The 27,966-nt window shown below is 43.2% G+C and overlaps 1 protein-coding gene across 1 annotated transcript in view; it reads left to right on the top strand.

Annotated features, from left to right (window-relative positions):
* The first annotated feature begins 16,671 nt into the window (after positions 1 to 16,671).
* Positions 16,672 to 27,966, top strand: part of LOC146170771 (uncharacterized) — a 31,408-nt gene continuing 20,113 nt past the window's right edge. The window contains exon 1 of the mRNA XM_084586791.1: positions 16,672 to 16,816. Within this exon, the coding sequence (XP_084442917.1) occupies positions 16,763 to 16,816 (54 nt within the window). The 5' untranslated portion in view covers positions 16,672 to 16,762. The remainder of the gene's footprint in view (positions 16,817 to 27,966) is intronic.

The raw sequence follows: 27,966 nt of genomic DNA, 5'->3' as shown, positions 1-27,966 counted from the left end.
TATTGGCCACATTCTGCAAACGGAAATAAATATAAGAGCAGCATGCAGTTGCGTGCTCGTTCATGTTATATAAAAGTACATATTAACGGTGCACACTTAGCTCAAGCTTCGCAACACAGGGAAAATATGCCCTAAAAACTTCATGATGGCAAAGCCTCCACTAATAATGCAAATACATCGTTGAATGTCAATCAGAATCCGTAATGGATCAGCTTCTGTATGTCGCAGAAGGTAACTTTAGTGGTAGGACATATTTTATATTTATCATAAACAAGTTCAGTGAGTCATCATACTACCAAACAGGATCCTAGATTGAACCTACCATGTAGGGCAGGACAGAGCTTTTTTAAACCAGTTCCAAAGTTCACTATATATATGCTTCAGGGTCTGACATTCTGCCCAAGCATAGGTATTTTTGCCCGTAGCTTTTTGCCGCAAAATGAGGTGCAGTCTGTACTGGAATCCTCCACCGCTGTATGTCTTTGGAGAATTTTACTGTTATTTTTTTCTTTTCCTTCCTTTCTTAGTGGACACCATGCTAAAATGAAGTCACTTTAAACATTGAGGGGTTCTAATAATCACGGATTGATCCCACGCATACTATAGAGTTAACACGCATAGCAAAAACATTCGCGTATGAAAAAAAAAAGAAGAAAAAAAAAAACAAGATTGCATGCGTCTTCTAACGGCGACTCTTCTTTTCAAAGAAACATTCGGCCACCGCCTTGCTCTGTCCGCATCCCACTTCCCCCGTGCCCCGCGACCGGCGCCAGCATGTCCAGAGAGGTCGAGGGTTGCTTCCTGTCGGCTGGGGGGAAAAAAGGGGGAGGGAGGAGGGGTAGCTCCCGCTTGGTCTCCGCTCTCTGCCTTCACCGTGGTTTGTTTTCACGGAGATGACCTTGGCTTCAGCAGTCGCGCAGCGGGGGTGGCGGCTTTTCACCGAAGCTGTTCTGCGCCCCGTTTTCTTTGCACGCAGACGCGGGTACGCTGAGTGCGGCGATGTGCCAGTTCAGTTGGCGTTTTCCCGCCACCGTGGTCGCATCTTGCACTGTGAACGAAGCACCGTATGTAGGTTTTTCGCTGGTGATTATCACGAAGATCGTTTTGTTCAAATTGGAGCGCGAACGTACGAATTTAAGTCTTCGGAGGACTCCGCTCTTGGGCGGCAGCTTCTGCGCAAGCAGGACGTGTTTAAGAAGTTCAACAGTCGCAGGCGTTTTGGATTCTAGGCGAAAAGCCAGCGCGGGCGGAGGGAGCGTCTGCACTTTGGTGAGTGTTTTACTTTTTCCTATTCGTGTTTGTGCCAGTCTTGTACAGTGTGTGCTACAAGGTGAAGCTCGCATGTAAATATTTCTAGCAGACAAACCAGCCTCGTCGGAAAAAAAAAGGAGGGGGAGAGAGAGAGAGAGAGAACGAGGCTTGTCTCTACGCGGACGCTGGGGCCGATGGAACGTCAGCTAGAATGGCGACATTTTCTTTCTTTTTTTTAACCGGTGACCGTTTTTGACGGATTGTTCGGCACAGTGCTGTACTCTTTCGATACGCTACTCGCGCTGAGACGGACACATTATCGAGATCATAATATGCCTCTGTCACACATTGTGGATTATTGAATCTGTGCAGCTCCGCCATTTTTGCAGTGTTTGTTTTTGTTTCCACTCATTTTAGTGCCTATAGTTGGTAATTTTGCTTCAAGTTTTCTGGGTAGTAATGCTTGTGACCTGCGCTTTGCTATTTATATTCACAATGGGATCTTTGACGGCAGCATATATTGTTTATCGGGAAAAATGAACGATGTGGTAGTGCTGCCGAGCTGTGGAGGCGGCGGTCGATGCCGTCTAAGCAGTGAAAGACAGTGACAACTCATTTTAGACAAGAAATTTCTTCAGCTATGACGTGGAGCAGCGCACAAATGCCTTTGCTCTATTTTTAGGTTAGTATATACCGCAACTTAATTATGATTTATATTGTTTATTTCAGCATCACATGCGAGGAGTTCCCGGACGTATCAGCGTTTTACGCAAAGAACAGCCTGGCGTCATACCTTGCACATGAATTGAAATAAAGCAAATAAACAACCCAGCTCATGTTATGGGTTCACCAAAGATGCATATTTCTTCTTTCTCATTAACGCGCATTTTTTATTCTGTGTTCCCTTTCCGCTGCGGATTAACAGAAAATGCTGCGTGATCAATGGTTAGCCAGGAGCAGGCACGAGGTGGTTTACATTAATGAAAAAGTAGCACAGCACATATCCTTGCTGCGGTCAGTCAACACATTCTATGTTCTGCTCGACCAATCAACAATTTAGTCAGTTTAGTGTAGGTTAATGAGTGAGTAAGTATAATGGGGCTTAAAAGATCAAGATCTGTTTTGTTCTTTTATGCCTCACTATGCTTATCATTAACCAGCACTGATCAGACAGGATTGTTGATTGGTCGGGCAGAACATAGAATGTGGTGACTTATCGCAGCTAGGAGATGTACTGTACTACTTTTGCATTAAAGAAAATCACCTCCTGGCAAACCGATGGTCGTGTACTATTTTCTGTTGTTCAGGAGTGGAAAGGTAGCAGAAAATCAAAAAGCGTCACTTGCAGAGTTTCTGAAGCATTTGAGCCTGAAATCAACAGAATTTCAGTTGCGCGAATTCCAAAAGCGCTCTTAAGAAACACATGGGCCACTATTTCATAAGCGCTCAACAAGAGGTCAACACTGCATCATCCAAGATGTTGCCGATTATCGACAGACTTTCAACAGCGTGTATTGACACAACGCTTTCGAATTTCTATAGAAACCCTACATGCATTTTTGTAAGGGATGAAACCGCAAGTGGGCTCTAGGTCCAAAAACGGTACCCAGAAAAATTGGGACTGCCCACAAAAACTGCAGCAGGTCCTACATTTGCCTTGGTGGGGATATAAACCCGCCCATCCACATGTTGGTCAGATTTGTTCAGAATGATTGCTAACACAACGTAAATGCGGCTTGTTGTCGAGGGAAATAGCGCTAGCCCAAATGGGGCTGCCGAATCAATGCCGTTGTGGGTGATATATTGGCCACAGCGGGGCTGAAAACACCGGACTGTCCGCATACTACTGTGCACACATTCTTTCAATCCTTTATTTGTATTAAACGTTGCCCTAAAGTGCTATTCGGAATTATTTTTATTAGAGTTGTTACCATTGTATTTGGTTGGTTAGAAATATTCATTGGCTTTAGTTCTCGCGCTTAAGCAAATTGCTCGAAAAAGGCTGAAAAATGCTCATTGCTAACTGTGCTTCTTATGTGGTTGCCGTGGACAGCCTGCAATTCTCAGTACAATATTACTGTTTAGAACACACATCTCCAACGCCGGAACAAGATGGTACATGAAGTCATTTAGGCTAGATTATTGATACGAATTATTGTGAAATTTATTGTAACTTTTTAGAAAAAACACACATGCATAAAATAATTGCTTAATTATGTCCGTAAATATTCAGTGGGAGAACTTGCACTAGGGCTTCCCATCAGTCATCTATATTCGACCCCTATGCGAACACGCGGGCAAGCCCAAGTACGGCCTGCCGCTGTAAAATCCGCATCGGTCCTATGTCATTATCCCAGGATCTGACCGAAATAAAAAAATAAACGTTCATGCAGATTCTGTCCTAGTCTGTTCAAAGACCATGAAGGAAAGTTGGCGGAATGGGCACATTTGGCAATGCGGAAAAATGTAGGCAAGTCCACAAGAGATGGATGCATCTGTCCCGAGCGGGGTGCATCGGGGCTTTTGTCGGCAGCCGACTTCAGGCATACGTCGGCCCCCCTTACAGCACCCATGTCTAGCCCACCGGGCTGTCCTTCATTGACTGCATCGGACTTAGCAGGGCTCCCACGTCATATTCAACTTTGTACAGCCTTTGATGCTATCAAAATAACGCATTTACAGCGTTCCTTAAGAACCCTTGCTCAATTTCTGAAACGTACGCCTAATTTATGACCCGAAATGTAATCAAATTTTGGTACATTCAAAACGTTTTGCCAGCTACTCGTGCACATCGACGTATTTATGGTTAACTCGCACGGGTTATATTACTTCATTGCTTGGAGCTGCTGATTGCTGCCTAGAGAACATTCAAGAAACAGAAGAGATGTTATAAGCACCTAATTTTACAGAATATCTGCTTTCTGCGTTATCGGTGTAGGTGTGGTGAGAAAAAAAAATTAAAGGCAGGGATCTGGCAGAGGGTGAGGTGTTAACCAGTGACCTAACCAAGCACTTATTGGTCTGCGAGTTGAGAGAAGCTCAGAACAATTATGAGCTGCCTCATTTCGTAGGTATTCTCAAATAAGGCAGCTACTTTGTTACTGAGGGATAAGATAATAGTTCTACTCGGGCTTTAGGGTTACCGAGTCAGCTACGGCACACCTAGGTGATGCAGGCTGGTTCTCACTGCGTTGTTTAAATTGGAGCTTTATATTTATGTAGACCTTTTTTCACATTACGTGGGAGATTTCTATTTTTTACTAATCAGTATGTAAAGAGACGAGAGGTCAAATATAAGAATTACAGATGCGACCCATAGATACTGTGCATGTGCATAAAATATGATGGAAAGGCTACGCCGTAGACGTGAGCGAGTGAGGCTATCGAGTCAGCCCTAGATTCAGGGTTTATGTTTCAAACAATTTCTCTTCGCTTAGTTGTTATTCGCCTTGCTTCGTACGCTGAATTTAACCTATTAATTACTGGCTTCTGTAGGGACGTCGATGCACCACCTAACCGAAAACATAATTTGATTTGATTTACTCTGAGAATTGAGCTCGGTTAAATAAAAGTGCGAGGAAGGGCTACGAGCATTTAAGAGCAATTGATTTAACAGTCACTCTTTTCTGGGAAAAAATATAGCAGTATTTGACATTTGTGGCACATGAAATGCGAAATGTTTAACCCTCTCTCAAACCCTGGTAAATTCACTGAGTGGCCATTATATTAATAAAAGAGGAATTTTTTGCGTTAACATTTCGAAGTAATTTTCACGTAACATATACACATGTTCCGCGACTCCCCTTTTGTGTTCTGGACACACAACTTTCAGCATCCCATTCGTACTTCCCACACATGACACAACTGATGTTTAACAATTACGCACGGCAAGACAAACATTTACAAGCTGCAAGAATTCTTTAACATATTTCTTAATTCCGCTGCCGAGGACATATTTCATGTTTGACGTAAACACCATTTGTACTGATTTATCTTGGTCTCACGTCGCTAGTCGCGCAACCTGGGCATTTCTCAGCGGATCGTCATCGCACACACCTCATCTATAGAAGAAGTCGCATCAATCGATTAATTTGCCATAGCTGCATGAATTGCATTCCTGAAACATGTGCAGTAAAACAGGTACAGCCTTTGTCAAAAATTTAGAGTCCAGAGGATTTGTTTTTAAGCCGTATAATATAAGCTCTTCAGCAATCGTGGAAGGCCTAGCCATTGGGGAGGTTAGGACGAAAAATCTTGCCTTCAGCAAGTTTGAAAACTCGGAATTCATTGCTAGCCACATAGTATGGATCAGAAGTATAGACCCGGTGGGCTGTAAACATTTGACAGAGGATGTACATCTACAAACTTGGTATCTCAAAAGTGAAGTCTTCTGTCTCGGAATCGGGAACGTTAATGACATTCATGACTCAAGTCTGATATCACACACACTCCACAGATCACATGGGGATGGTTGCGTTTACGTAAACAAGTGCCCCAGAAACCAAACTTGTACAGTTTACAGCATAATAAATTGAGAGTTGAAGAAGCTACCCTTTGACAATAATGAATACTTGCATCAACTAGACAATAACCGGTATTCATTTAGTTGCAATTTTCGATTATTGTTACGAAGCTTCTGTTGAGAATTGGCTGAGGTAGAAAGAATTTCTGTTGGCTGGTTGGGAGTAAAGCGGATCTGCAATATCATCTGCATACAGTAAATAAAGTGCCAATTTACTGAATAGGTGATAATTTATTTTTGTCGTATTTAAATTTAAAACGCTACAGTTTGTTGCCAGTATCTTGCAGATTGCAAGTTACTGGCACCACATGTGTTGGTCATTGATAAATAAAGTACAGAAAAGCACTACAATTGCAATAAATCTTTATTTCGCTTTCAAAGAAGCAACACAATGCAATTTCACCTGTTCCGCGTGTTGCAAAAAAAAAAAAAAAAAAAAAACATCGCATTATATGACGTGTTAGCATTTAAACTTCATTTCGTACTGTATCCATTCTTCACAGCTGCCATAATGTTTATGGAAGATTCTTCCCCGACAATGTCCGCGCCGAGCCCTCAATGCGCTCACGGTCGCGGAGTTGCTGCCAATTATTTCACGGATAAGCTCAGTTCGCGCTGGTCCCACCGGTCTCGAAAGTCGCCTCGCTGATGTCACAGGCTCGGATAGAGGCTTCTTCAGTGCCGAACTCGAATTCAGTAGCCCCACGCTGTGGCAGTAGCGCGCGCTGATTTGGCCACTTGGTTGTTGGAGTGCCGTGAGACGTATATGAAGCTACCGAAAGTTCGCGTCCGGCGCTGATCGATGCTAAAGTATCGCAGCTGTTTTGTCTTAGCCTCGGCGCAACCAAATAGCCAGTTGTGATAGCGTGGTCAAGCTCCGTCCTGAATGGTTCATTGGGCAGACGACCCGTAGTCAGCGAAGTTCTTCGGCGACAGTCGCGCGGCGGGCTGTCGATTGAGTTCGCTACACCGCCGTGTGTGCACAAAACATGCACAGTTGGCAGCTTTGTCTCGCCGAAGATGCCGGGGTTTTGCGCCTTCGGATGTACCGACAGAAGAGAAAAGGGAAAAGTCCTATTTGCTATCCCGAGCGGAAACTGACATACAAAGAAGCGCAGTTTGCCTGCATCGCATTCGCAATCCTGTGCTTTAATAGTTCATTTGACATCCCTAGCGACTATCCATTTCATGTTTAGCTTTATAGATTACTTCCCACGACATCTTTGTTTTCGAAGAATTTTGCAGACATTTTACTGGAGAGATTCTCATTGTCAACTAAGGCTGGAAATATATATTTGCGCTTTATTAATATATGTTGATCAGCTGAATATCAATTTTTAAGAAAAAAACAATTCCCGAAGTGACACACAGACCATTGGGGGTGCCAAACGCGTGGGTACCATGTGAAATAAATAACCCTGGATTCTTTACCATGCCGAAACATTAGGTACCGTTCTCATTGGCACAGCTCGTCTCTACGCCGGCTTCCTCAAAATTTTTCGTGGCAGTTTCTTTGCTACTAAGCGTTAGCGACTCCTCATTTCCTCCATCATTTGTAGGTAGTCACGGAAAGTGTATATCCAGCAGCCATCCAGCCGCGAATTCAGAATGTTGGCATTGCGCACCAACCACCTTGGGCCCCCTAACGACACCCCTTTCCGACTGGTGCGCGATAACACGAAGGGAAATAAAGATGGGCATGAAAGAGAAAGCGCTAAAAGAACAACTTTCTACGCATCACACATCCCGGGTAGCTCTCACATGAATGCGACACATAGAGATCTTTTATGAAGTTATGCATGCTGGGTAATCCATCATATTGTTGTCGTTGTACGCAGATGACGCAGTACCGCACTGCGGCACAGCTGCGTTTACATGGCCGCGTAAAATGCCCACAGACGACGCTGTGGCAATCGGACAGACCAACTGCGCGTTGTTCAGTATTCCAAGAATCCACCTGCCCGAATGGTAGATGGTTCAGCGAACCCGACGAGAATGGCTCAGCCGGAGCAAAAGACGCGAGATTGATTTTAATTCGGGCGCGCACCAAACTGGTCATCGGTACTAAAAATTCTTGAATGTCGACGCAAGACGTAGCGTTAAAGTGTTCATCCCGTACACTGATTGGCCTTTTCTTTATGGCGCGTCCGAGCTTCCAGGAACCGCGCCGACTGAGAACAGGGCGACACCTTGTGCGAACGCAGGGGCAGCGAATGAGTAATCCCACGTGCTTGCTTGGTGAAGCGTTGAAAACGACAAGGGACTGGCCATCAATGCACTGCAGCCTTGCAGCACTGCGCTGTCTGTTTCCAGCGATGTGATACTATCTAATCTTTCTGCAAGTGTCATATATGATTGCTGTAAACAGTTTACGTGGTCTCAAAAAGATGCAATTGCGAGCCTGTTAAAATGACTCGTTTCGGCTATATCATGCGATGTAACCTGCACTACAGCAGATCAAGCGCTATAGAACAAGCTTCCATCTTACTTTGCGCGGACACCAGGGTAGGGAAGAACACTACTGTGGCTACGCAGCAGCCATACGACACTTTAAATGCTTTCGTAAACCTTCAGTGCACCTATGATTTCATTGCTGAATACTTTGTTTCCTTATTTTTTACTAGCCAACAGTTCATTTTGTAATTACCGTAGAATTTATTTCCAAGAATGCCAACGAATATTAACTTTTTTTACATTTCGCATGTATTGCTGGAATTTTATTTCCGTTTCTGTTTCATTTTTCACAGCCCCTCCGTCGTTTTGTATGAGTAAATAAATATGACCTTTGAGTAATTAATTATGCATTTATCTGAGATTCTACAGCTGGAATGAACTCAACTGTGAAAGGACAGATGCCCTTCAATCGGAGCAGAGGTCCGCTACCATTCGGGTCCATATGTTATCAAGGCGCTCTTGCAGATTTGCTGCCGCCTACAATGTCATCTACACATCATTAAACGGAGTATACCAACCAGCTCAATAACCACGATCTGGTGACAATAGCTCATAACAGCTTTTTATGAAAGACCTTTGTCTCATTTTAAGTTTATTATTTAACTGCTTTTTAAGGCCTATAGCATGGGACTCATTGTTCGAAATGGCATGTAAGCTCCCCCTTTTTTGATTGTGTATTTACACAATTAACCGAATTTCTACGTGCATTTTGTAGCGCCTGGGCTTCTTTGTTTTTGCGGATGCAATAGTGGAAGCAAATAATGGGTGCTTCTGGCTCCCAGAATTTTAATCTTAAAATGTTTGCTGGACTTTTTAGACCGAGGAGGCGCAGGAATAAGCGGTTTGCTGACGCTGTGTATCCTCTCCAACCAGACACTGTTCCCATCCCTACAAAACTTCTCACCTTCCTCGACGACCCGAACCACCTCCCAAGTGCTCTCTCGCCGTGCATTTTATACATAACAAACCGTCTTTTATAACTATTGAGTTACTTTGTACCGAAACCAGCAAGATAATGGTACCAAGAAAGTATACATTTTTTAAGACATATGCACCGAATATTGAACGGCTGTTCACAATCTAATAAAATAGCCATTAGTTGAACCTTCTCCTCCCGTGAGTGTTGTACCAGCAGGCACTGAAGGCATATATTTAGGAGTAAAATAAACATTTTTTTCTGAATCATTTTGCTGCCTCTTTTTTTATAGCCTTATAGTAGGTTGAGAAAAAGTTTCGTTGCACTTATTTTTGCCACAGAAAGATAGAAATGGCATATTTATTAGTGAGTGAGGATTTAATTCTGTGCCCTTCTGATAATATAAAATACTAAAATTCAGTCGGATAACCATGAAGTATTATCTGCTGCAAGGCTAGGGCAATGCCTTTGCAATCCGCAGGTTTATATGGGACATGAATGAAAAAGCCATTGATATGACAATATAGGGAAATCACTGTCGCCCACCCATGGGAATGCCAATGGATTAGGAAGGTCGAAATAGTTGGGCAATGAATGGACACGCCTATAATAAACGCATATTGGTAGTGCTAACCTGGCTTAAAGCTTAACCAGTCATGACATGAAGGCTGGCCCAATGTAAGAAAAAGTAGTAATTCCCTTAGGTCCAATGCAGGCCTAATATTGAAGCGCTTGTTTTTCAACATTGAACCACCGGTGGTTCAATTGTGGTGTGCTACATTGGAGCGCGCGGTGTCTTCGGCCAGTCGGATCCGTTCGAGTTGAGTTCCGGGTCGGAACTGAACAGTAGTGTCTCCCAGCGTTCAGAATCTTTAATGAATTGACTCGCTTGTGAAGCCTGAGCGCAGTTCCAGATCATATTATTTATATAAGCCCTATCATTATATTTTTGCATTTCTCTGAGTATTTTCCTTTATAGCCGAACCCGCATCATTGGGGATTTAGAAAGGAATGGTTAGGAGTTGTCTCCAAACTGATGCCTGAGATTTAGTAAGCAATTTGTCTGTGGGTCGGTATTTCAGTCTGGCAAGCTTTTAGTGCTGCAAAATACATTTATAACTTGACTAGCTTGTCCTTCTTATTGAAAAGTTCGGCTGGGCCGGACTGACCAGGTCGGGAAGTAAGGTCTCGAGCTAGTCATTGCTGCGGTTATCCGGATCTGTCTTCCCTACTCCACATATTCACTATGCATTGTACGTCTTTCAGAATGCCAGCAAAATTGAAATAATAAGCCCACAGTGTTTTGTCATAGTGTTGGAACGCGCGCACTTCTTGCAACATACAGAGATGTATAGCGCAATAATCGCTGCCATACTCCTCCTTTGCCTTCCTTTGTGGACAGCGCCGAAGTGATCTCAACTTCACGTTCTACTACGCTTTTACGCTACTAAACGCTCAAACAGGGACGAACGTCTGTTTTGTTGGTTCGCATTAAGAATCGCTAGTGCGAATAAAATAAAACAACTGTAAAAACATGCTGCGTTTTCTGTTTATTTCTTCTATGTTGCATAGTTCTAGCATTTCTCCTATCTTTCTGTGCTCGTTTCACTTGGCCGCCAGGAAAAGAAAGCTTTTTCATAAAACATACTTCCTTTGTTGTACAGATGTAGCTGACATTTCATATTTAGGAGGCCACCGCTCTGTCGCGACTAGGCTCAAGCATAATGTTTGTTTTTGAAGAAAAGCTGCGTTCTTTCTTACAATTTCTCGTTGCTAGCTGTTTTACGTCACGTATGTGAAGCTGTACCATAAGAACAACCGATCTGAATTGAAAGGTTGCCGGCTGACATTTCGTATATGGGCTCTATGCCTTGCCTCTTTAAACAAGTATATACCCTTTAAAGGCAGTACTTAATCCGGCAGTTTTGTTGGTAAGACCACTGAATCAGCAGCAGTTAATTCTTTTTAAATTGAACTCCGAGCATCATCGGTTACTCTGATTTGAATATTGTAAAGAGAGAGTGAAGTCTCTGGCCACCCAATGTATGTGTCACTTCAGTAAAAGCGCAACCGATGTCAACTAAACCTGCGTATACCTAAGAACATGGCCAGTCTCGCTCGTATGTTTAAGCGCTTCTTGAAAACGGACAAACTTACCTCGGGCCCTGTACCATTATACACAATCAGCCTTCAATCGTTTCTATAATATCCACTATGCTTGGTTCTGGCTTTAATTTTAGTACGATAGCTTATTGTGAATTATGAAAATGAAAACGAATTACATTACGGCAAGCGCTATTCCGTCATCAAATAAATCACGGGCACCCTTGATAATGGTAAAGAAGCTTGACAAAGCATACTTGTATTAAAGGCGACACAATCTTGCAGAGACAGGGTTCCTAAACAGGTTTTTGCTCCTCAGTGAGCGACGTCATGTCGAATATGTTGGCGAATAGAGTTACTTATATTTCATCCCTTATTCTGCGCTCTTCAAACACATGAATGTTGGCTGCAATCGTTTTAAACAACACGCTAACTATAATATGAAACTTAAACAGTAAACATTTAAAGGAACTTTCCATCCTAGACCCGGATTGCCAAGTCGGTAAATTGAAATTAAAGTTCTTAAAATATTCTGAAATTTGCATGTAGAGTCCGATAAAACGAAGTTCAAGCGTAAAGAGAGTTTATGTAATAGGTTAGAATGTTTGGTTTGGTTTATGGGATTTATGTACCAAAACGACTCAGACTATGAGATATGCCTTTGATCAGGGCTCTAAAAATTCAATCAATCAATCAATCTTTATTTAGTATTCTTCCGAAATGTACAAAAGAAATGCCAGGACAAGAACAAGAAAGCTCGTACAAGCAGCTTGACGAGGATCTTGCCCCTTTATCATTCGGCACCGCGGATTTTTATGTACACGGTAAACACAGAATACTTCCATATTTCAACACACATAAGCATAAGTTGTACTTTACAACAGTAAAGAACCCATTTTCATGCAAAATATCTCAAATAAATATTCACATATACGAAAGCAAACTGAACAAAAAGCCGAGCGAACAAAACATTGTCAATGTTAACAATTACATCGAAATTTATACACAGTTATTTAAGCAGGTTACTTGATTCAAGTGTTCTATGCTGGAAAAAAAAAAATTTACTCAAAGAATACAATTCATCTCGAGACCATTGTACGACGTCGAATATTCCCTGCAACTGTTTGTAGTCATAATTTTAAAATTAACATTTTTGCCTTTCCAGGGTATTTAACAAACAAGGCACATGGTATTGCAACGTATTAAAGCCATTATTGGAGCGACAAAATAGCAATTGCCACACTTCTCTTTGCCTCATTATGTATGGCAGTTGTAGCTTTGAGGTTGCAGACCTGAATAAAATACTTATTGTTATGCTTTAGACCGCTTTTGTACTTTGGCAACAAGTTAAAGGTATAGAGGTGTGCGACAGAAAGCAAATTCAATGTCTGAAACAAATCCCGTGTGTGAACGGTATAAATCAGTATGTCTCCAAATAGAACTCAGAACAACATAGCGCCAAAGCAGCACACGGAAACAGCAGCAGAGAAGCAGGATAGAAAAGTAAGCAAAGAAAACAGTGAAGCACATAACTGTGATGAGTTGCATGAAGAGTGCGTACTGCATAAATGGTAATGCTATCAGCTTACAAGACAGCCCTGCACCTACCGATGACGATCCAACGCAAAACTACTAGCTCTTGGCGTTCACAACACCTTCGAAGAGATCAAAGAAGCCCAACTGGTCACGCAGATAGCCAGGTTCCAGCAGACTCCTACGGGGCGCTCGCTTCTTAGGCGACTGGAGCTAGGTGGAACTGCGGAAATCGAGAATCGTACTGCGAGCTTACCGGACGCAATTCGCCAGACGCTAAAAGTTAGCTCCCTTCCCCGGAACATGAACCCCAACTTGCATGTGGTCCGTAGGGCAGCCCGGGTGAAGTATGTAAAACAAAATCTAGCTACAAAATCCAGAACGGTATACACGGACGCGGCTCCATATACAGGAAGCTCACATGACAGCGCAATGGCGGTAGCTATTGATTCCAACCTGAAGGAATTAGCTAGCGCCTCAGTCAGGGATTGCACGGTAACCGAAGAAGAGGAGCTGGCCGTTGCTCTAGCGGTGGTAGCCGGGTATCGAAGCAAGACATCCATTACCATTCTTACAGATTCGACAGAAGCGTGCCGTAACTACATGAACGGCCGCATAGGTCGCGCCGCGCTCAGGCTCCTCCAGAGCGCGACCACATCAAAAGTCACACACAACATCTACTGGGTGCCAGGACACACCGACATAGCGAAGAACGAACGCGCCGACGAGGTAGCTCGAGGGTACACGAGCCGAGCTTCCTCCCAATCGGACGATCTACCCGAGCGAGTCGGCCCTACGTACTCAGACATTATGAACTGCTAAAAGCGGGTACGGATCCGCTATCCGCCGCCTCATCGGGATCTAAAACAAGAGGCAGTGCACTGGCGAAGGCTGCAAACAGGAACGTTCCATTACCTGCATATTCTAAGCAAAATTTACCCGTCGCATTATCGGAACACCTGCCCATGGTGTGGCAGCAAACCTTCATTATGCCACATCACGTGGCAATGTAGAAATAGCGATAGCTTTCGTAAAGACCCGAGTGCGACACAAGCTACGAGAAGTGCCGTAGAGGGGTGCTTCGGAAAAGTCGATCACTAGAGGTTTTTTACCGTGCATTGACATCGCGCAGTACACGGGTGCTTTGTTCTTCGCCTCCATCGAAAACGGCCCCCGCGGACGAGATGCGCTCTCGTCTGCGACGTTGAAGAACTCCACGTTGTCGAAATATCTGCAGACCTCCACCACAGTGTCTCTCATAGCCTGAGTCATTTAGGAAGTTAAACAATACGAATCTGGCCAAATCATTGATTAAACTGAATTTCATCAGCACAATTAAGAAGCTCGGCACCGGCGGTGGAAGTAAGGCTTGATTGGTTTGGATTGTGGGGTTTGACGTCCCAAAGCGACTCAGGCTGTTAGAGACGCCGTAGTAGAGAACGTCGAAAATTTCGCCCACCTGAGGTTCTTTAACGTGCACTGACATCACACAGCACACGGGCGCGCATTGCTTTCCGCCTCCATCGAAAAGCGGCCGCCGAGGCCGTGATTCGATCCCGCGTATTTGGGAACAGAAGTCGAGCTCCGTAACCACTGCGCTACCCCGGTGACGGTGGTAGCAGCAAGATGCTCCCTTGCCGAAGAACTACAGATTAATCTGCCCCTCTCGGAATTGCTCAGTTGGATTAGGCTGGCAAATAAACATCGAGATAAACCGGCCACAGGCAACTAAGCAACGATCTGGAAGAATGTAGAAGCAGTAGCGCATGGTTGCGGTCATTTGAGATTAATCCCGGCGCATCTTGCGCTAAAACAAAATGGGGCAAAGCAGCATGTCGGTGAAGAGTAAGCGCCTTCGCAAACCAAATTTGCGGTACCAGTCTTCAAGCGTGCGGGCACGTGAGCCGTGAAGTCATGAAAAAGGTAGACGGAAGGGGCCGTTGTGTAGAGCTGGTGGAGGCCGGTTGGCAGAACATCAGGATAATAATAACCGCAGCAGACACAGAACAAGGTTTAGGAGGATAGATATGTAGACCATATGTTGGGAAATTGGAAGATTAAAACCACTGCGGACACAGAACAGAGAGAAGCGACGAGACAAGGCAGGGTGGTAGTTGCGACTGTCCTGCAACTATGGTCCTGTGTAGTCGCCTCCCTCTGTCCTGTGCCTGCTGCGGGTTGTAATTTTCTGATGTTACAGAACAGGAGGGGGAGACGACCGAGAGCGTTAAATATAATTGGTCTCGAGACACATAGGCGTAATTCCGTTCTCACAACAGTAGGGTCAGCAACTTCCTCCTCACTGGCTGTCTCTCAGCAATTTAAACGGCGATTGTTGCGTAGAGCTGTCTCTCAGCACAACCAAAATGTAACATAAACTCACTGATTGCAGTAAATGATCACGGTGAAGGTAATTCGGTAGTGTAACCGTTGTCATACCATGACCTCGTGGTTCTGTTTATGGCTCATTTTACGGCTATTAAGAATAAAGATATTACATAATGCAACGTAAAGAAAAACACTCCAGGAAAGATGTTTGTAATTTATTTGAATATTATGAATTAAATACTAATTCAGAAAGAAACTGCACTCAGAGGATTCGAATAGGTGTTGTGAGTGCTGAGATAAGTCGTACTAATCCATTGAGCCAGAGAACCGACGCGAATGGCGGGTTTAAATGCGCTCATAATCCCTTTGACAATATTTCCACTATTTGTCGCAAGGTGATGCTACCCAGCGGACCATATCGTTGAGAGAATGAGATCTCGCCACAAAAAGCCCTCGTGACACGCGCTCGGATAGCAGCGGCAGTACTAAAATTCCGAGCTTAGGATCCAACCCACACATCCACCTCCTTTATCTCTCAATAAGGTTTTTCATTCAATTAGTCAGTGTCGAAAGCCTTCATGGTTCGGAATATTTTTTGTCTTGCTTGCACGGGCGGCCATCGCCCTTTCAGGTCTTCAACTTCATGATGACGTTTTCATGTACAGCTCCAGTGATTGATCTTGAGCCTTTTCTTAACTTGCGCGCGTGATGTTGTCTTTTAGTGCACCAAAAGCCTTGTTTCAATTTTTGTTTTTCATGTCTATTGCTTGATTCCAAGACACTATGGGCAATCCTTCTATAAAAACCGTGAAGATCTCTCTGTCGCGTTTGTGCTGGGGTTTTCAATATTCTGAAATCTCGCAATACTCCCTTGTACTCATGAATTTCGCATTAGACAACAGCCGCGCCTATACCATACATGCTCTACAAAAAAGAAAACTAAAGTACACGGGACTCAGAAATGGCACTCGTTTATCCATTACCATTATTGCGTGCAGAAAGAAAATGGCGGATGGGACAACGAATTGAGAGAAAAGCGACTGCTGAGCTAACGTTAACTTAACATAAATTTATCAAGAGGCAAACTAGCAACAAAGGTCACAGCATCATAATTACCATCAACTGCTTGCAGTGCGATAACGACCAATATTTAATTTAATGAATTTATCCATAACCTTACCTGCTTCTTGTAACATCCAGACTCTTTCACGAGATGTGCTGCGTGCTTTTTTCCTGAGTGAACCTTTGTTCCTTTATTCGTGAGTAAACTGCACCTGCATTCATATTTCGCCCTGAAAGTATGAGCGCATCAAGCCATTGCTTTGCAAATGACTTGCACTCATTTAAAAAGTTATAATAAATGCATCGAAAGTCAAACCCAAGAGACTGGTATACATGTAATAGTCCGAAAAGTAAACGCCGCTTATGGCGTTGTCATATAATGCAGCTTCCAGCGATGCTGATCAGGTAATCCCATCAGTTGTAACAGTCTCGATCACTGGCGTAAAAATTGATCATTTTTGTAAGTGTTTTAAAGAATATGTGCTGGTACCGTATGTGATGTCACGCTCTGTCAACCGAAGAAGAAATTTCTTGGACGCCTTCATACAAAGTCGCCGGGTTTCAGCATCAGCACGCCGCGAAAAAATGGATTTATGACATGCACAACCAGCACGCTGCTTGAAGGGCGTCTGCATCTGCCGTCGCCGGTAAGACGCTTAAACAGCGTAAACACGCGTACATGTTTTAGACGCCGAAACGAGCTTCTCAAACAGCCACCTAGGTGGTGAGAGAGCCTACAGATCTCCCGTTTGGGAGACTCCTCGAATACCGAGTTTTCTAACGAGTATTACCTGATCGCAATTGTCGGGTTGTAGTTGTATACTTCCACAAACAAGAGATGCATTTTAAAAAACAACGATAAAAGAGAAGACACATGAGATCAGGATACTTACAGCGAATGTTAAGAACCTCGGTTTCCAGAAAGACAAGATCACATCAATTTCATCATTACGAAGCGTGCGATAAACGTACACGGTAGGAAAGTTACGCTGCATACCAATAAGCCGCATCGGGAAGCTAAACACTATTTTGGACAGGGAAAAGTGTGAACTCTTCTAATCATCACACAGACCAGAACTCAGGTATCCAGCTTAGTGAATTAGTTAATCAGTACATATTGATATAAGTAAGCATGCTCCAATAAACAGCTATGGCCTGGAAGACGTCAAGGGCTCTCGAGATTATAGGCCGTACATATACGAAGTTTTCCTTTTTTTCAGCCAGACTCTCAACCGTCTTTGACCAAATCAGCAGTTACCTAGTACTCCACAGCTGCTTCACCGCCATTATTGTTTTCAAACTTTTTAATCCGCCTTCTCTAGTTTCGGCGTATCAAATTATCGTCCATTATCGTCGTCACATATAACACACACACATGACACATACGTTTAAGATAGCCGTTACTTATAGTTTTAGAGTAGGCTCTATGCTGTCCATATTTTACTTCCATATACGTAATGAGATAGATTTTTCTTTCTGCTAAAACTCAGATGTTCATTCCTGTGCCTCGTGTTGGAGACTTCTATGTGTGGTGTTTCTTGATTAGGTTTTCGTCTCCTTAGACTGTTTACGATTGCTCTTAATAACTGCACTACTGCCTCCTCATTGATGATGTTTGTGGTGCTCCTATTGCTTGTAATACAAAGTCTAATTTTTGGGATAAAGCTGAATGTCTGCTCAGCAGCATGACCCCTAATTCAAGAAGTTCGATCCTACCACAATTATAAGCTAGTATTCTTTCTTCTCATTTTTCTCTCTTCAAATCTACACAAATTCAGGGCCTTTCCACCATAAATGTTTCGCACTTAGAAGCTTTCGAAGCTTGCAATGAGCTGCATATGCTTCATACTACCTAGCGAGCAAAACAGAAAATTGATGTCAGCTTTTCTTGACCAATTCGCGCTTTTCTATGCCCAATTCGTGGCTATAGTTTGCGGGAGAAACTATTCAGGGCTCGTAAAGTTTTCTTTCTGAGTATTCCACTCACATTTATTATCTACAATTTCTAGAATCTATAACATTGTCATATACTTCGCAACATTTCTATTGATCTTGTCCTCGCTGGGAACTTAAGCCTTGGTAGTAACTTGCATTCAGACTTTGCTTCAGACATTCAAGATTTTCTATATTGACAGAAGTGTCACGAACTTTTTCTGGTGATATGCAGGAGAATAGACATGTACAAACTTCAATTTCTGCCGCTTGATACGCTTAATTAACATGTACTACCGACCACTGATAATAGATAGAATTCAACGCTACCAGCTTTGTTGTCATTCGCCAGGAAGCCACATTTAGTTCCCCCCTGCTTGCAACGCTGGTGCAGTGGTTAGGGCGCTAGAGTGCTATACCAAAGGACGACAAATCGATTTCCCGAAATATCGGCAGCTTTTGACGAGGGCTCTAGATATTCCGACCACGTGGTTTTTTTATCATGCACTGACATCTCGCAGCACACGGGGTCCCTTGCTTTTCGATGGAGGCGAAAAGCAAGGGGCCCGTGTGCTGCGCGACAACAGTGCACGGTAAAGGATACCAGGTAGTTAAAATATCCTGAGCCCTCCACAAAGGTGTCTGTCACGGCCTGAATCGGTTTGGAAACCTAAACTACGCATACTAAATAACCTAATTCTTTTTTCACTAAACCGCAGTAGCAAATAAACTACGCGGTTTGCAATTTTATAGTGCACATTTCATTTGTATCTCAAACATCACTGAAGGTCTTTTCATACTGCATTTATTACCAGCAACTTCTCCAAGAGCACTGCTAGATTACCCTCGCAAGACAAGTTGCTAGCAGTAAGCATAGCAAGGGATACTCTCCAACGGAGTTTCTACACCAATAAAATCGGCACCCTCGGTTGCGTCGCTATATATATTGTACACGTTATAGAAAATAAGTTAGTGATTATTTAAAACGTACCTGATCACAGCATTCAATTACAGTCCCAGAAACGTTAATGCCAAATAGCTAACAGTAATCGAGTACATTTGTGTTAGTTTTCGTCGAACCTTCATAACACAAACACGCTAAAACTACAAGACTAATTCGGCTTGCTTTAACTCCGTTACACACCGCTAATATAAAACAGGAGTTGTTTTTGAAGCTTGTCGCCACTGAATTTACAACGTTCCTGTGTGAAGACATCAACCGCTACACTGAACACTTTCGATATGTAGGACCTAAAGGGTAGGGCGCTGTTATACCATACCAACATGTTGTGCACTTGCTCGTTGTTGCGCAATGCCTCCGTGTCAGTTTCTACATCCCTCATAACCAGCGCGGTAACTCAGTGGTCAGGGCTCTCGAGTGCTGATCCCAAGGTCGCGTGATCGAATACGGCCCGCGTTGTGAGCTTTTTGATATAGGCGAAAAGCAAGGCGTCTGTGTTGTGTGCGATGTCAGTGCACGTAAACCCCAGGTGATTGAAATTTCGCGAGCCCTCCACTACACCATACCTCGTAGCCTAAGAGAATTTGGGACATTAACTAAGACAAATCAGAACAAGCATCCCATACCAAGCGCCACGCTTCGTTGTTGGCGCTGTGAAAGCGCATTACAGGTAAAGTCAAAATAGGCTTGATAAGTCTTATCGGTTTCTTGTTTTGAACATCAAAGGCGCCTTCAAGGGGGGAGTCCATGACATCGTTCTTCACTTGAAACCATTTCTCCTGAAATGAAGGAGGAGCAAGAGATGCCAGCAGAGCCTGCGCCAGGAACATAGACGGCCGAGAGCGCAACATGCCAGGCAGCAATGAGCACCGTTGTGCGGCCGAACAATCTGACTCACTTCGCCACTGTAGTCTTTTCTGAACAGGATGTTTAACTGGTAATCAATTACCGAAAAACAATTGAATTGCTGGACACGCTACTGTTTAAAAAATTATTAATTGACTCAAGTTTACCCCTAAATGGAATTAACTACATGTAACCAATTACGTTTAATTGTGGTCAGAAGTTTTACTGCCCCCGATATGAGTTGTTCCGTAGCCACTGGGGAAGGAATGCCGAAAATAACAGGTTGTATTCATCCGAGGTGTCTTACATGCATCTATATTGCAGTTTAAGTCAAGACATACATTACAGAGTCAGTAGTGAACAGCAACTTGCCAATTGCGTGGAACCTGAAAAAATGCAGGTTCTGAAATGCGATAGCAGTGGCGTTAGATTAATTTCATGTTATCTGCCTAAACCTCTCATCGAATTCTCCCAAGCTGCTAATAAGCATTTTGTCCAGTCCTTTATGTTTCTACCGACTGCCCCTGCCGCTGACCTTGCTGTTTTGTAGATTTCTTTTTTTGGTCATACGCCGTTTGCTGTTGCACATTTTGTCACAAATTCTGCAAATGACACTTGCTCCTCTTGCAAAACAAGTTTTTTCGGTGGCGACATTTTCATGACATGTGTCCACTGCACTTTTAAGATTTCAAAATTCAGCGACGCGATCGAGCGTTTGTTTCGGATGATGAAAAGTCTACTAGAAAAGCGCTGAAATACGCAAGCTGCAAACAAGAAGCGGGATAAGTCTTACACAACGGATCTCGCTAATAATTTGCACGCTGAGCTAGCTGAAATGAACAAAACGTTGCCTCAGAAGCCTGAACTGGAGAACAATTTGACATTATATTGAGTATACACGAAACCATGATAAACATAGGAAAGTCACTGCCGCACCTATCTCACACCTATGAAGAACTTAGAGTCAACCTTCAATTTTAGAACGAGGAAACCGGCCACTTGTGGCGCCGACTGGAGGCTGTTGAAAGTACGACCGATGAAAGAAGTGCCCAATCACTAATACAAGAATTGAAAGAACTGAAACGGTACAGCCGCCGCCAGAAAATTGTAATTCACAGAGTTGAACCGTCTGAGAACTAACACATCACGGGAGACATCGACACGGTAACACGAAATTAGTTCTCTCTGAGCGTTCTGACAACACCGTTGAACCTGCACATCATTTGCCAGTAAGGACAAAGGCGTGCTGTCATTGCGAGGTTTTTGCGACGAACCTTAGGCGGAAAAGCGTTCAAGGACAACGGCATCCATAGAAATTGAACATCAGCCTTTATCATAACATCAGACTGTTACCATAGCTGGTTTTTATTTATATATGCACATAGTCTGATAGAAACAATACAACTTCGAGCCATACTTCTGTCAGTAACACTGATTCTTTTATTTCTTCGTTTTTCTGAAAAAGTGTAACTGACACTCATTGATGTTACTAATTTTTGCGGCTACAGTCACGTTTGTGTATATTGTGCGCAAAACCGAGGTTAGGGTGTGTCCCTTTTTATTCGTGATTTTTATCTCCATTTTTATTTGAAGTAGCAATTATAATCACGTGTCCGCTATGGCTTTTTCTCCATCGCAAGCTTGCATTCATGGTTTACGACATCCAAGGGACAAATACTTGACACGAAGTTTTTCACATCAGTGTGGGGATGACAAAATATCCAGCTGCTTTTCACTTGAAGCATGAACCATCGCTCCAATATCTGTAGCCCTTTAAAAAATTGCCATAAGGTCACAGATTGCAGGCAGTGGCTTTTTCATTGAGTGTAGGAAATGGCCATTTGCCATCAAGAACGAAAGCAAGTTAGAAAATCTAAATGTCGACCTCATGTGCTAAAATAAACTTTCAGGTTTTTATTATGTTTAACTTGTGTTGAATATCATTTCATATAAATTGCCAGCTTAAAGTAAATACGACAGGGTGCTTTTGAAAAGAACCAATGACTACACTCAATATTTTTTCAGGACTCCTATTTTCCTTGCTTCCGACAGCGGTGTTAATAAGAGCTGATGATGAGACCACGGCCAACATAGCGGAATTCACTGCAGCAACTGGGCAAACGAAATATGACTTCCGACAAGTAAATTTTATTTTCTTTGTTCTCCTTAAGAAGCGATGCAATGTGTTTCAAGACAACAATACTTACTGAAGTTAGCCACAGGTACTTAAACTTAAATGGCCTGTGCGTTTTTTTTTTTTTTTTCAACAAAACGGGGACCGCTCATGTTGACACAGCTAAAATTTTCAACCTCTTATCACTAGACTTAGCAGTTGCTCATACTAATGAACTTGAGCATGCCGAAGCATCGCAAATATATTTTTGCCCGAAAAAATTACCATTCTCGAATTCTTTTAGTTCCAGAAAGGAAACAATACTTAACTTTCTTATAAATCCCTTCTAAATAGAGCATACAAATCTCGAATTTATGTCTCAATTTTCCCACGAAACGCAATACTAATAATTTGAAGGCTTCACGACCGAACGTAAGACACGGACACTGTAAACTAAGAGAGATTGAACTTCAAAGAGTTTTGATTTCAGTTGCTAGCACCCCGATACCATATGTCAACTGCAGTTCTCTATGCTAAGCTGTACCTAGAGTGCAGTAAAGATATATCTGTATTTTTATTGAAATAGAATAGAATTCATTGAAAGAGTTAAACGTTATATTTTTAAGCGAATATATTTATTAAGTCCCTAATAATTTTTTATAATAAGAACATAATCAGGATGTAAGTAATTGTTTATTACACAGGCGTTAAAACTTCTACGTTAGGAAAAATTCAAACAGCACCTTTTTTAGAGCCCTGGTCTTAGATTGGACAACCTTAGGTTTCGAACAGGTACGACCACTCCTATTTGTACCTTGCTCTGATTTCAATGTCATACATATGTCGTTTTTATTTAATCAGCTTTCAGTGCTTATCTATCGAACATCGGAATTATTCATATCTTGATGTGGAAAAAATGTTCCTAAAAATCTGGGCTCAATGCCATCATTTCGCTGTGAAACTATTGCCGCTCTTATAATATTATGTTTCAGGCTACAGCTTTTAGAGATTGTAGCGAGTGAGCTTGAAGCTCACTGAAATGGCTAGTTAAGGGAAACTACGCGTGGTCTGATTTTCTATAAAGGGTCAGCAATTGTTCTATACAATATGTGGACACTGTAGTTGCTATCACGCCTATACCATATGTCAACTGCCAAACTTTTCCCGACGTGACCTTTTGACAAGTTCATCTCATGGTCTCACACGTGTTCAATAGCTTAGGATAAACCTGTGTCCTCTATACATCTCCATTGTTTTCATCCTATCAGCTACCAGAACAGGCAGTTCTACGGATTTTTAATACATTTTATGGAGCACTTTGTGAAGGCATTCTTCGCTATAGTCTCACTGATCTTCAGGGCATTTCGCAAACAAACATAAAGCTGTTTGAAGTCATGCAAGCTATACAGCTGAGAGTGTGCCTTGGGGTTTCAAAGAGCCCCTTCACAGTGGGTACTCTGACTAGAGCAGACGTCTATCGCAAACAGTGCTGTAGTGGAGGGTCTGCTTCGTGCTCAGCTGCGGTTAGCGTGCGGACCTAGCCACGCACTTGCAGAGTATAGTATGACAACCTGCAAGGATCTTCTGGCGTGTTCCATGCGTCCAGTCAGGTCGCCTTTGCCACCGTCGGTTTGCTTCATGGCGAATGCGGACAACTATATTCCTCATATCAAGAGTAAAGCCGACACCCCTGGGCGCACTTAAATACTACATCCATGAGCATATCACAAACACACACTCTCTCTGTACAATATACAATTTAGTGAATAATAGTATGATTAATTTGCAAATCCGCAGCTAAATCCTAATATGAGCAATATATATATATATATATATATATATATATATATATATATATATATATATATATATATGTATATATGAAGGAAAGAAGCCACAGTCGGCGAGGCCAAGGAAAGCGTTGGGGATGGTACTTTATGTCTTTTTTTTTAATGTTTACGTGGGAACCGAACTTTGTGTTTCTACTTTGTGTTTATTTATCTTTCCCCTAAACAGATTACATTACTAATTTCTGTGCTTATCCAAGTAAACATTAAAAAAAAGACAAAGTACCATCCCCAACGCTTTCCTTGGCCTCGCCGACTGTTGGCTTCTTTCCTTCATGTATTATAACGAGTACCCTCATTTCCCCTTAATTGATCTGCTTGTAGCTTACGGGGGTCTAGGTTCTGGCAGTCTTGAAGCCATAGGTAGCGTAAGAGGGTTCTAGCACAGCTTTCGCCCTCGCTCTTGATCACGTTCTACGTGACGCTGACAGTAACAAAGGACGTTCCACGTCCGCCGCTATGGCTGAGGGTGGCGCTGGTGAACACTCTCAAGGTTCGTATACAGGCAACATGAATACCCAAGCAAGTAGCAGGGGGGACAGCGGCCGATGTAGCTCAGTTGGAAGAGCACCGGATGCGATATTCGGAGGCCGTGCGTTCGGTTCCCACCATCGGCACGTTATTTTTTCTTCTACTTTGTGCTTAATTATCTTTCCCTTAAACAGATTACATTACTAATTTTTGTCCTTATCTAAGTAAACATTAAAAAAAAGACATAAAGTACCATCCCCAACGCTTTCCTTGGCCTCGCCGACTGTTGGCTTCTTTCCTTCATGTATTATAACGAGTACCCTCATTCCCCCTTAATTGATCTGTATGTATACATACATATATATATATATATATATATATATATATATATATATATATATATATATATATATATATATTGTCTAAAGGGGCTACTTCACCAGTGTTAGCTGACGTATATAAGTAGACATTGGAGCTCAGCGTGTTTCCTCTATCCTTTATTCTGAAAGAGTTCTTATATCAAAAAAGAAAGGCCCGGTCATACAGCTCGCAGTAACATCTTACCTACCAATATGCCTCACAAATTGCGGCTCCAAATATATTCTTCAGATAATGTCTGGTGAGGCAGGTGTGGTTCACTTGATTTTTTTATTATTCTGCCGATTTGTCCTTCAGCCCTTGTTTCGGAAAGCTTTTGACAACTGCTCCTCTGCAGCAGTATTCTTTAATAGGATCCTATGCAGTTACCTGTCCCTTTACAAGGAAGACGTGTAAGGATCGTACCTGCTTTAGGTGCTGACTTATCCCCCATACCGCATTGAAGTTTTTCGCGCAGTTGCCGATTTTATTTTATTTCCAGGCCTCGTTGGGAGAGGAAACATCTTTCTCTCCTTTCCCCGTTTCCTTTTTACCCAATCTCTCCCCTGCCTGGCTTTATTTCTTCGAAAGCAAGCGTGTATTTAAACCTCCGCCAATGACAATCGTGCTGCCCAGACGAAGTCCCCTTGTCGAAACGCTAATTCGGCATTTCAACTGAGGCTCCCCTCACAATTGTTCAGTGCCCTTTCATTCCAAACCTATACGCTTCTTCACAGCATATCTATTCACTCGATTTAGTCACAACTTACTCAAAAATGCTGTCCTCTTTGTTACCGCAGTAAAATCTTCCAGGTGCACTTCATACAAGAGCACTAAAGGGAACATCCCCTTCATGGATCACTGCCTTGTCGTGGCGGAGGGGCTTGCGAAACTCGATGAAGTCGTGAGCTCTTCTGTGTAGGGCCACCCAAGATAGACAGGTCACGGCAGAGAGTTCTGACAAAATGTGATTCACTGGAGAAGGTAATGGCAACCCACTCCAGTATTTCCTGCCAAGAAAACCCTATGGCCAGTCACAATACCATTATCGATATGGCGCCGGAAGATGAGCCCCCCAGGTTGGAAGGCGTCCCACATGTTACTGGGGATGAACAAAGGGCGATTCCTAGTAGCTCCAGGACGAATGAAGCGGCTGGGCTAAAGCCAAAAGGACGCTCAGTTGTGGATGTGTCGGGAAGCGACCGGAAAGTCCGATGTTGCAAGGAGCTATATCACATAGCAACATGGAATGTAAGATCTATGACGCAAGGTAAACTGGATATCGTCAAGCGAGAAATGGACAGATTGAACATTGATATCTTGGGTATCAGCGAGCTCAAGTGGACCGGAATGGGAGAATTTAACTCCGGCGACCACTATGTCTTTTATTGTGGGCACGAATCCAAGAGAAGGAATGGGGTCGCTCTCATAGTAAACAGAAGAATGGGCAAAGCAGTGCTAGGGTACAACCCCAAAAACGACCGAATGATTTCACTTCGGATCCAAGGTCACCCTTTCAACATAACAGTTATCCAAGTCTATGCACCGACCACTGCTGCTGAAGAAGCTGACGTTGAGAGATTTTATGCGGACCTACAATGCCTTTTAGACCGCACCCCATCATCAGACGTCGTTTTTCTCATAGGAGACTGGAATGCTAAGGACGGGAGTGAAGAAATATCCGGAATTACAGGCAAGTTCGGTCTTGGTGAGCCAAATGAAGCTGGGCAGAGGCTAGTAGAATTATGTCAAGAAAACAACCTGACCATAGCGAATACTCATTTTCAACAGCACAAGAGGCGCCTGTACACATGGATTTCACCGGACGGTCTGTACAGGAATCAGATCGATTATATTATTTGCCGGCAGAGATGGAGAAGCGCTATACAAGCAGTAAAAACAAGGCCTGGGGCCGATTGTGGCACCGATCATCAGCTTCTTGTTGGCAAAATTAAGCTTCGGTTGAGGAAAACGCAGAAAACTAGAAGGCCTTTCAGGTATGATCTGGATCAGATTCCATTAGAATATGCTGTGGAAGTGAGGAATCGATTTCAAGAATTAGATCTAGAAGACAAAGAGCCCGAAGAGATGTGGACTGATGTTCGTGATATAATACAAGAAGTTGCTACTAAGGTAGTTCCAAAGCAAAAGAAATGCAAAAAAGCAAACTGGTTATCTGAAGAGGCTTTGCAAATAGCTGAGGAAAGGAGGATTGCAAAAGGTATGGGGTAAAGAGAAAGATACAAGGTTCTCAATGCGGATTTTCAGAAAATAGCAAGGAGAGATAAGAATGCCTTCCTGAACATACAGTGTCAAGCAGTTGAGGACAACAGCCAATCAAGGAACACAAGAGCTCTGTATAAGACAATCAAAGGAAGCTTCTGTGCTAAGCTGGGCGTGATAAAGGACAAACGAGGCAAGGACCTCACTGAAGCCTCAGAGATAAAGAAGAGGTGGCAGGAATACGCAGAAGAACTGCACAAGAAGGACCCGGATGTGCAAACCCAACATAGGACGGTGGTGATTACTGATATCGAGCCGGGCGTCCTGAAGAGTGAAGTTGAATGGGCCTTAGCCAGCCTTGCTAACAACAAAGCTAGCGGAGTTGATGGTATTCCAGCTGAGTTGCTTCAAAACCTCAACCACGACGCTGTTAACACACTGCATACATTATGTCAAAAGATTTGGACAACCCTGCAGTGGCCACAGGATTGGAGGAGGTCAGTTTACATCCCCATTCCAAAGAAAGGCAGTGCCAAAGATTGTTCCAACTACCGCACGATCGCGCTTATTTCGCATGCTAGCAAGGTGATGTTAAAAATCCTGCAAGGTAGGCTGCAGCAGTATGTGGATCGGGAGCTTCCGGACGTGCAAGCTGGGTTTCGCAAGGGCAGAGGAACTAGAGACCAAATTGCCAACCTTCGCTGGATCATGGAAAAGGAAGAGAGTTCCAGAAACCCATTTACTTCTGCTTTATTGATTATGCGAAAGCGTTTGACTGCGTAGATCACAGCAGATTGTGGCAAGCTCTCCAAGAGATGGGAGTTCCAATTCACCTCATCTGTCTCCTCAGGAACCTTTATGAAGGGCAAGAGGCCACAGTCAGAACTGGGCATGGTCTTACTGATTGGTTTCCGATTGAGAAAGGGGTGAGGCAAGGCTGCATACTGTCGCCCTGCCTATTTAACCTATATGCAGAGTGCATCATGAGGAAGGCCGGTCTGGACGAGTCTTCAGCTGGAGTGAAGATTGCTGGAAAACGTATCAACA

Source organism: Amblyomma maculatum, unplaced genomic scaffold (genome assembly GCF_055883805.1).
Source record: "Amblyomma maculatum isolate TAMU_Amacu unplaced genomic scaffold, ASM5588380v1 scaffold_50, whole genome shotgun sequence".
NCBI classification, from domain to species: domain Eukaryota; kingdom Metazoa; phylum Arthropoda; class Arachnida; order Ixodida; family Ixodidae; genus Amblyomma; species Amblyomma maculatum.
This window is presented reverse-complemented; position numbering and strand designations above follow the sequence as displayed.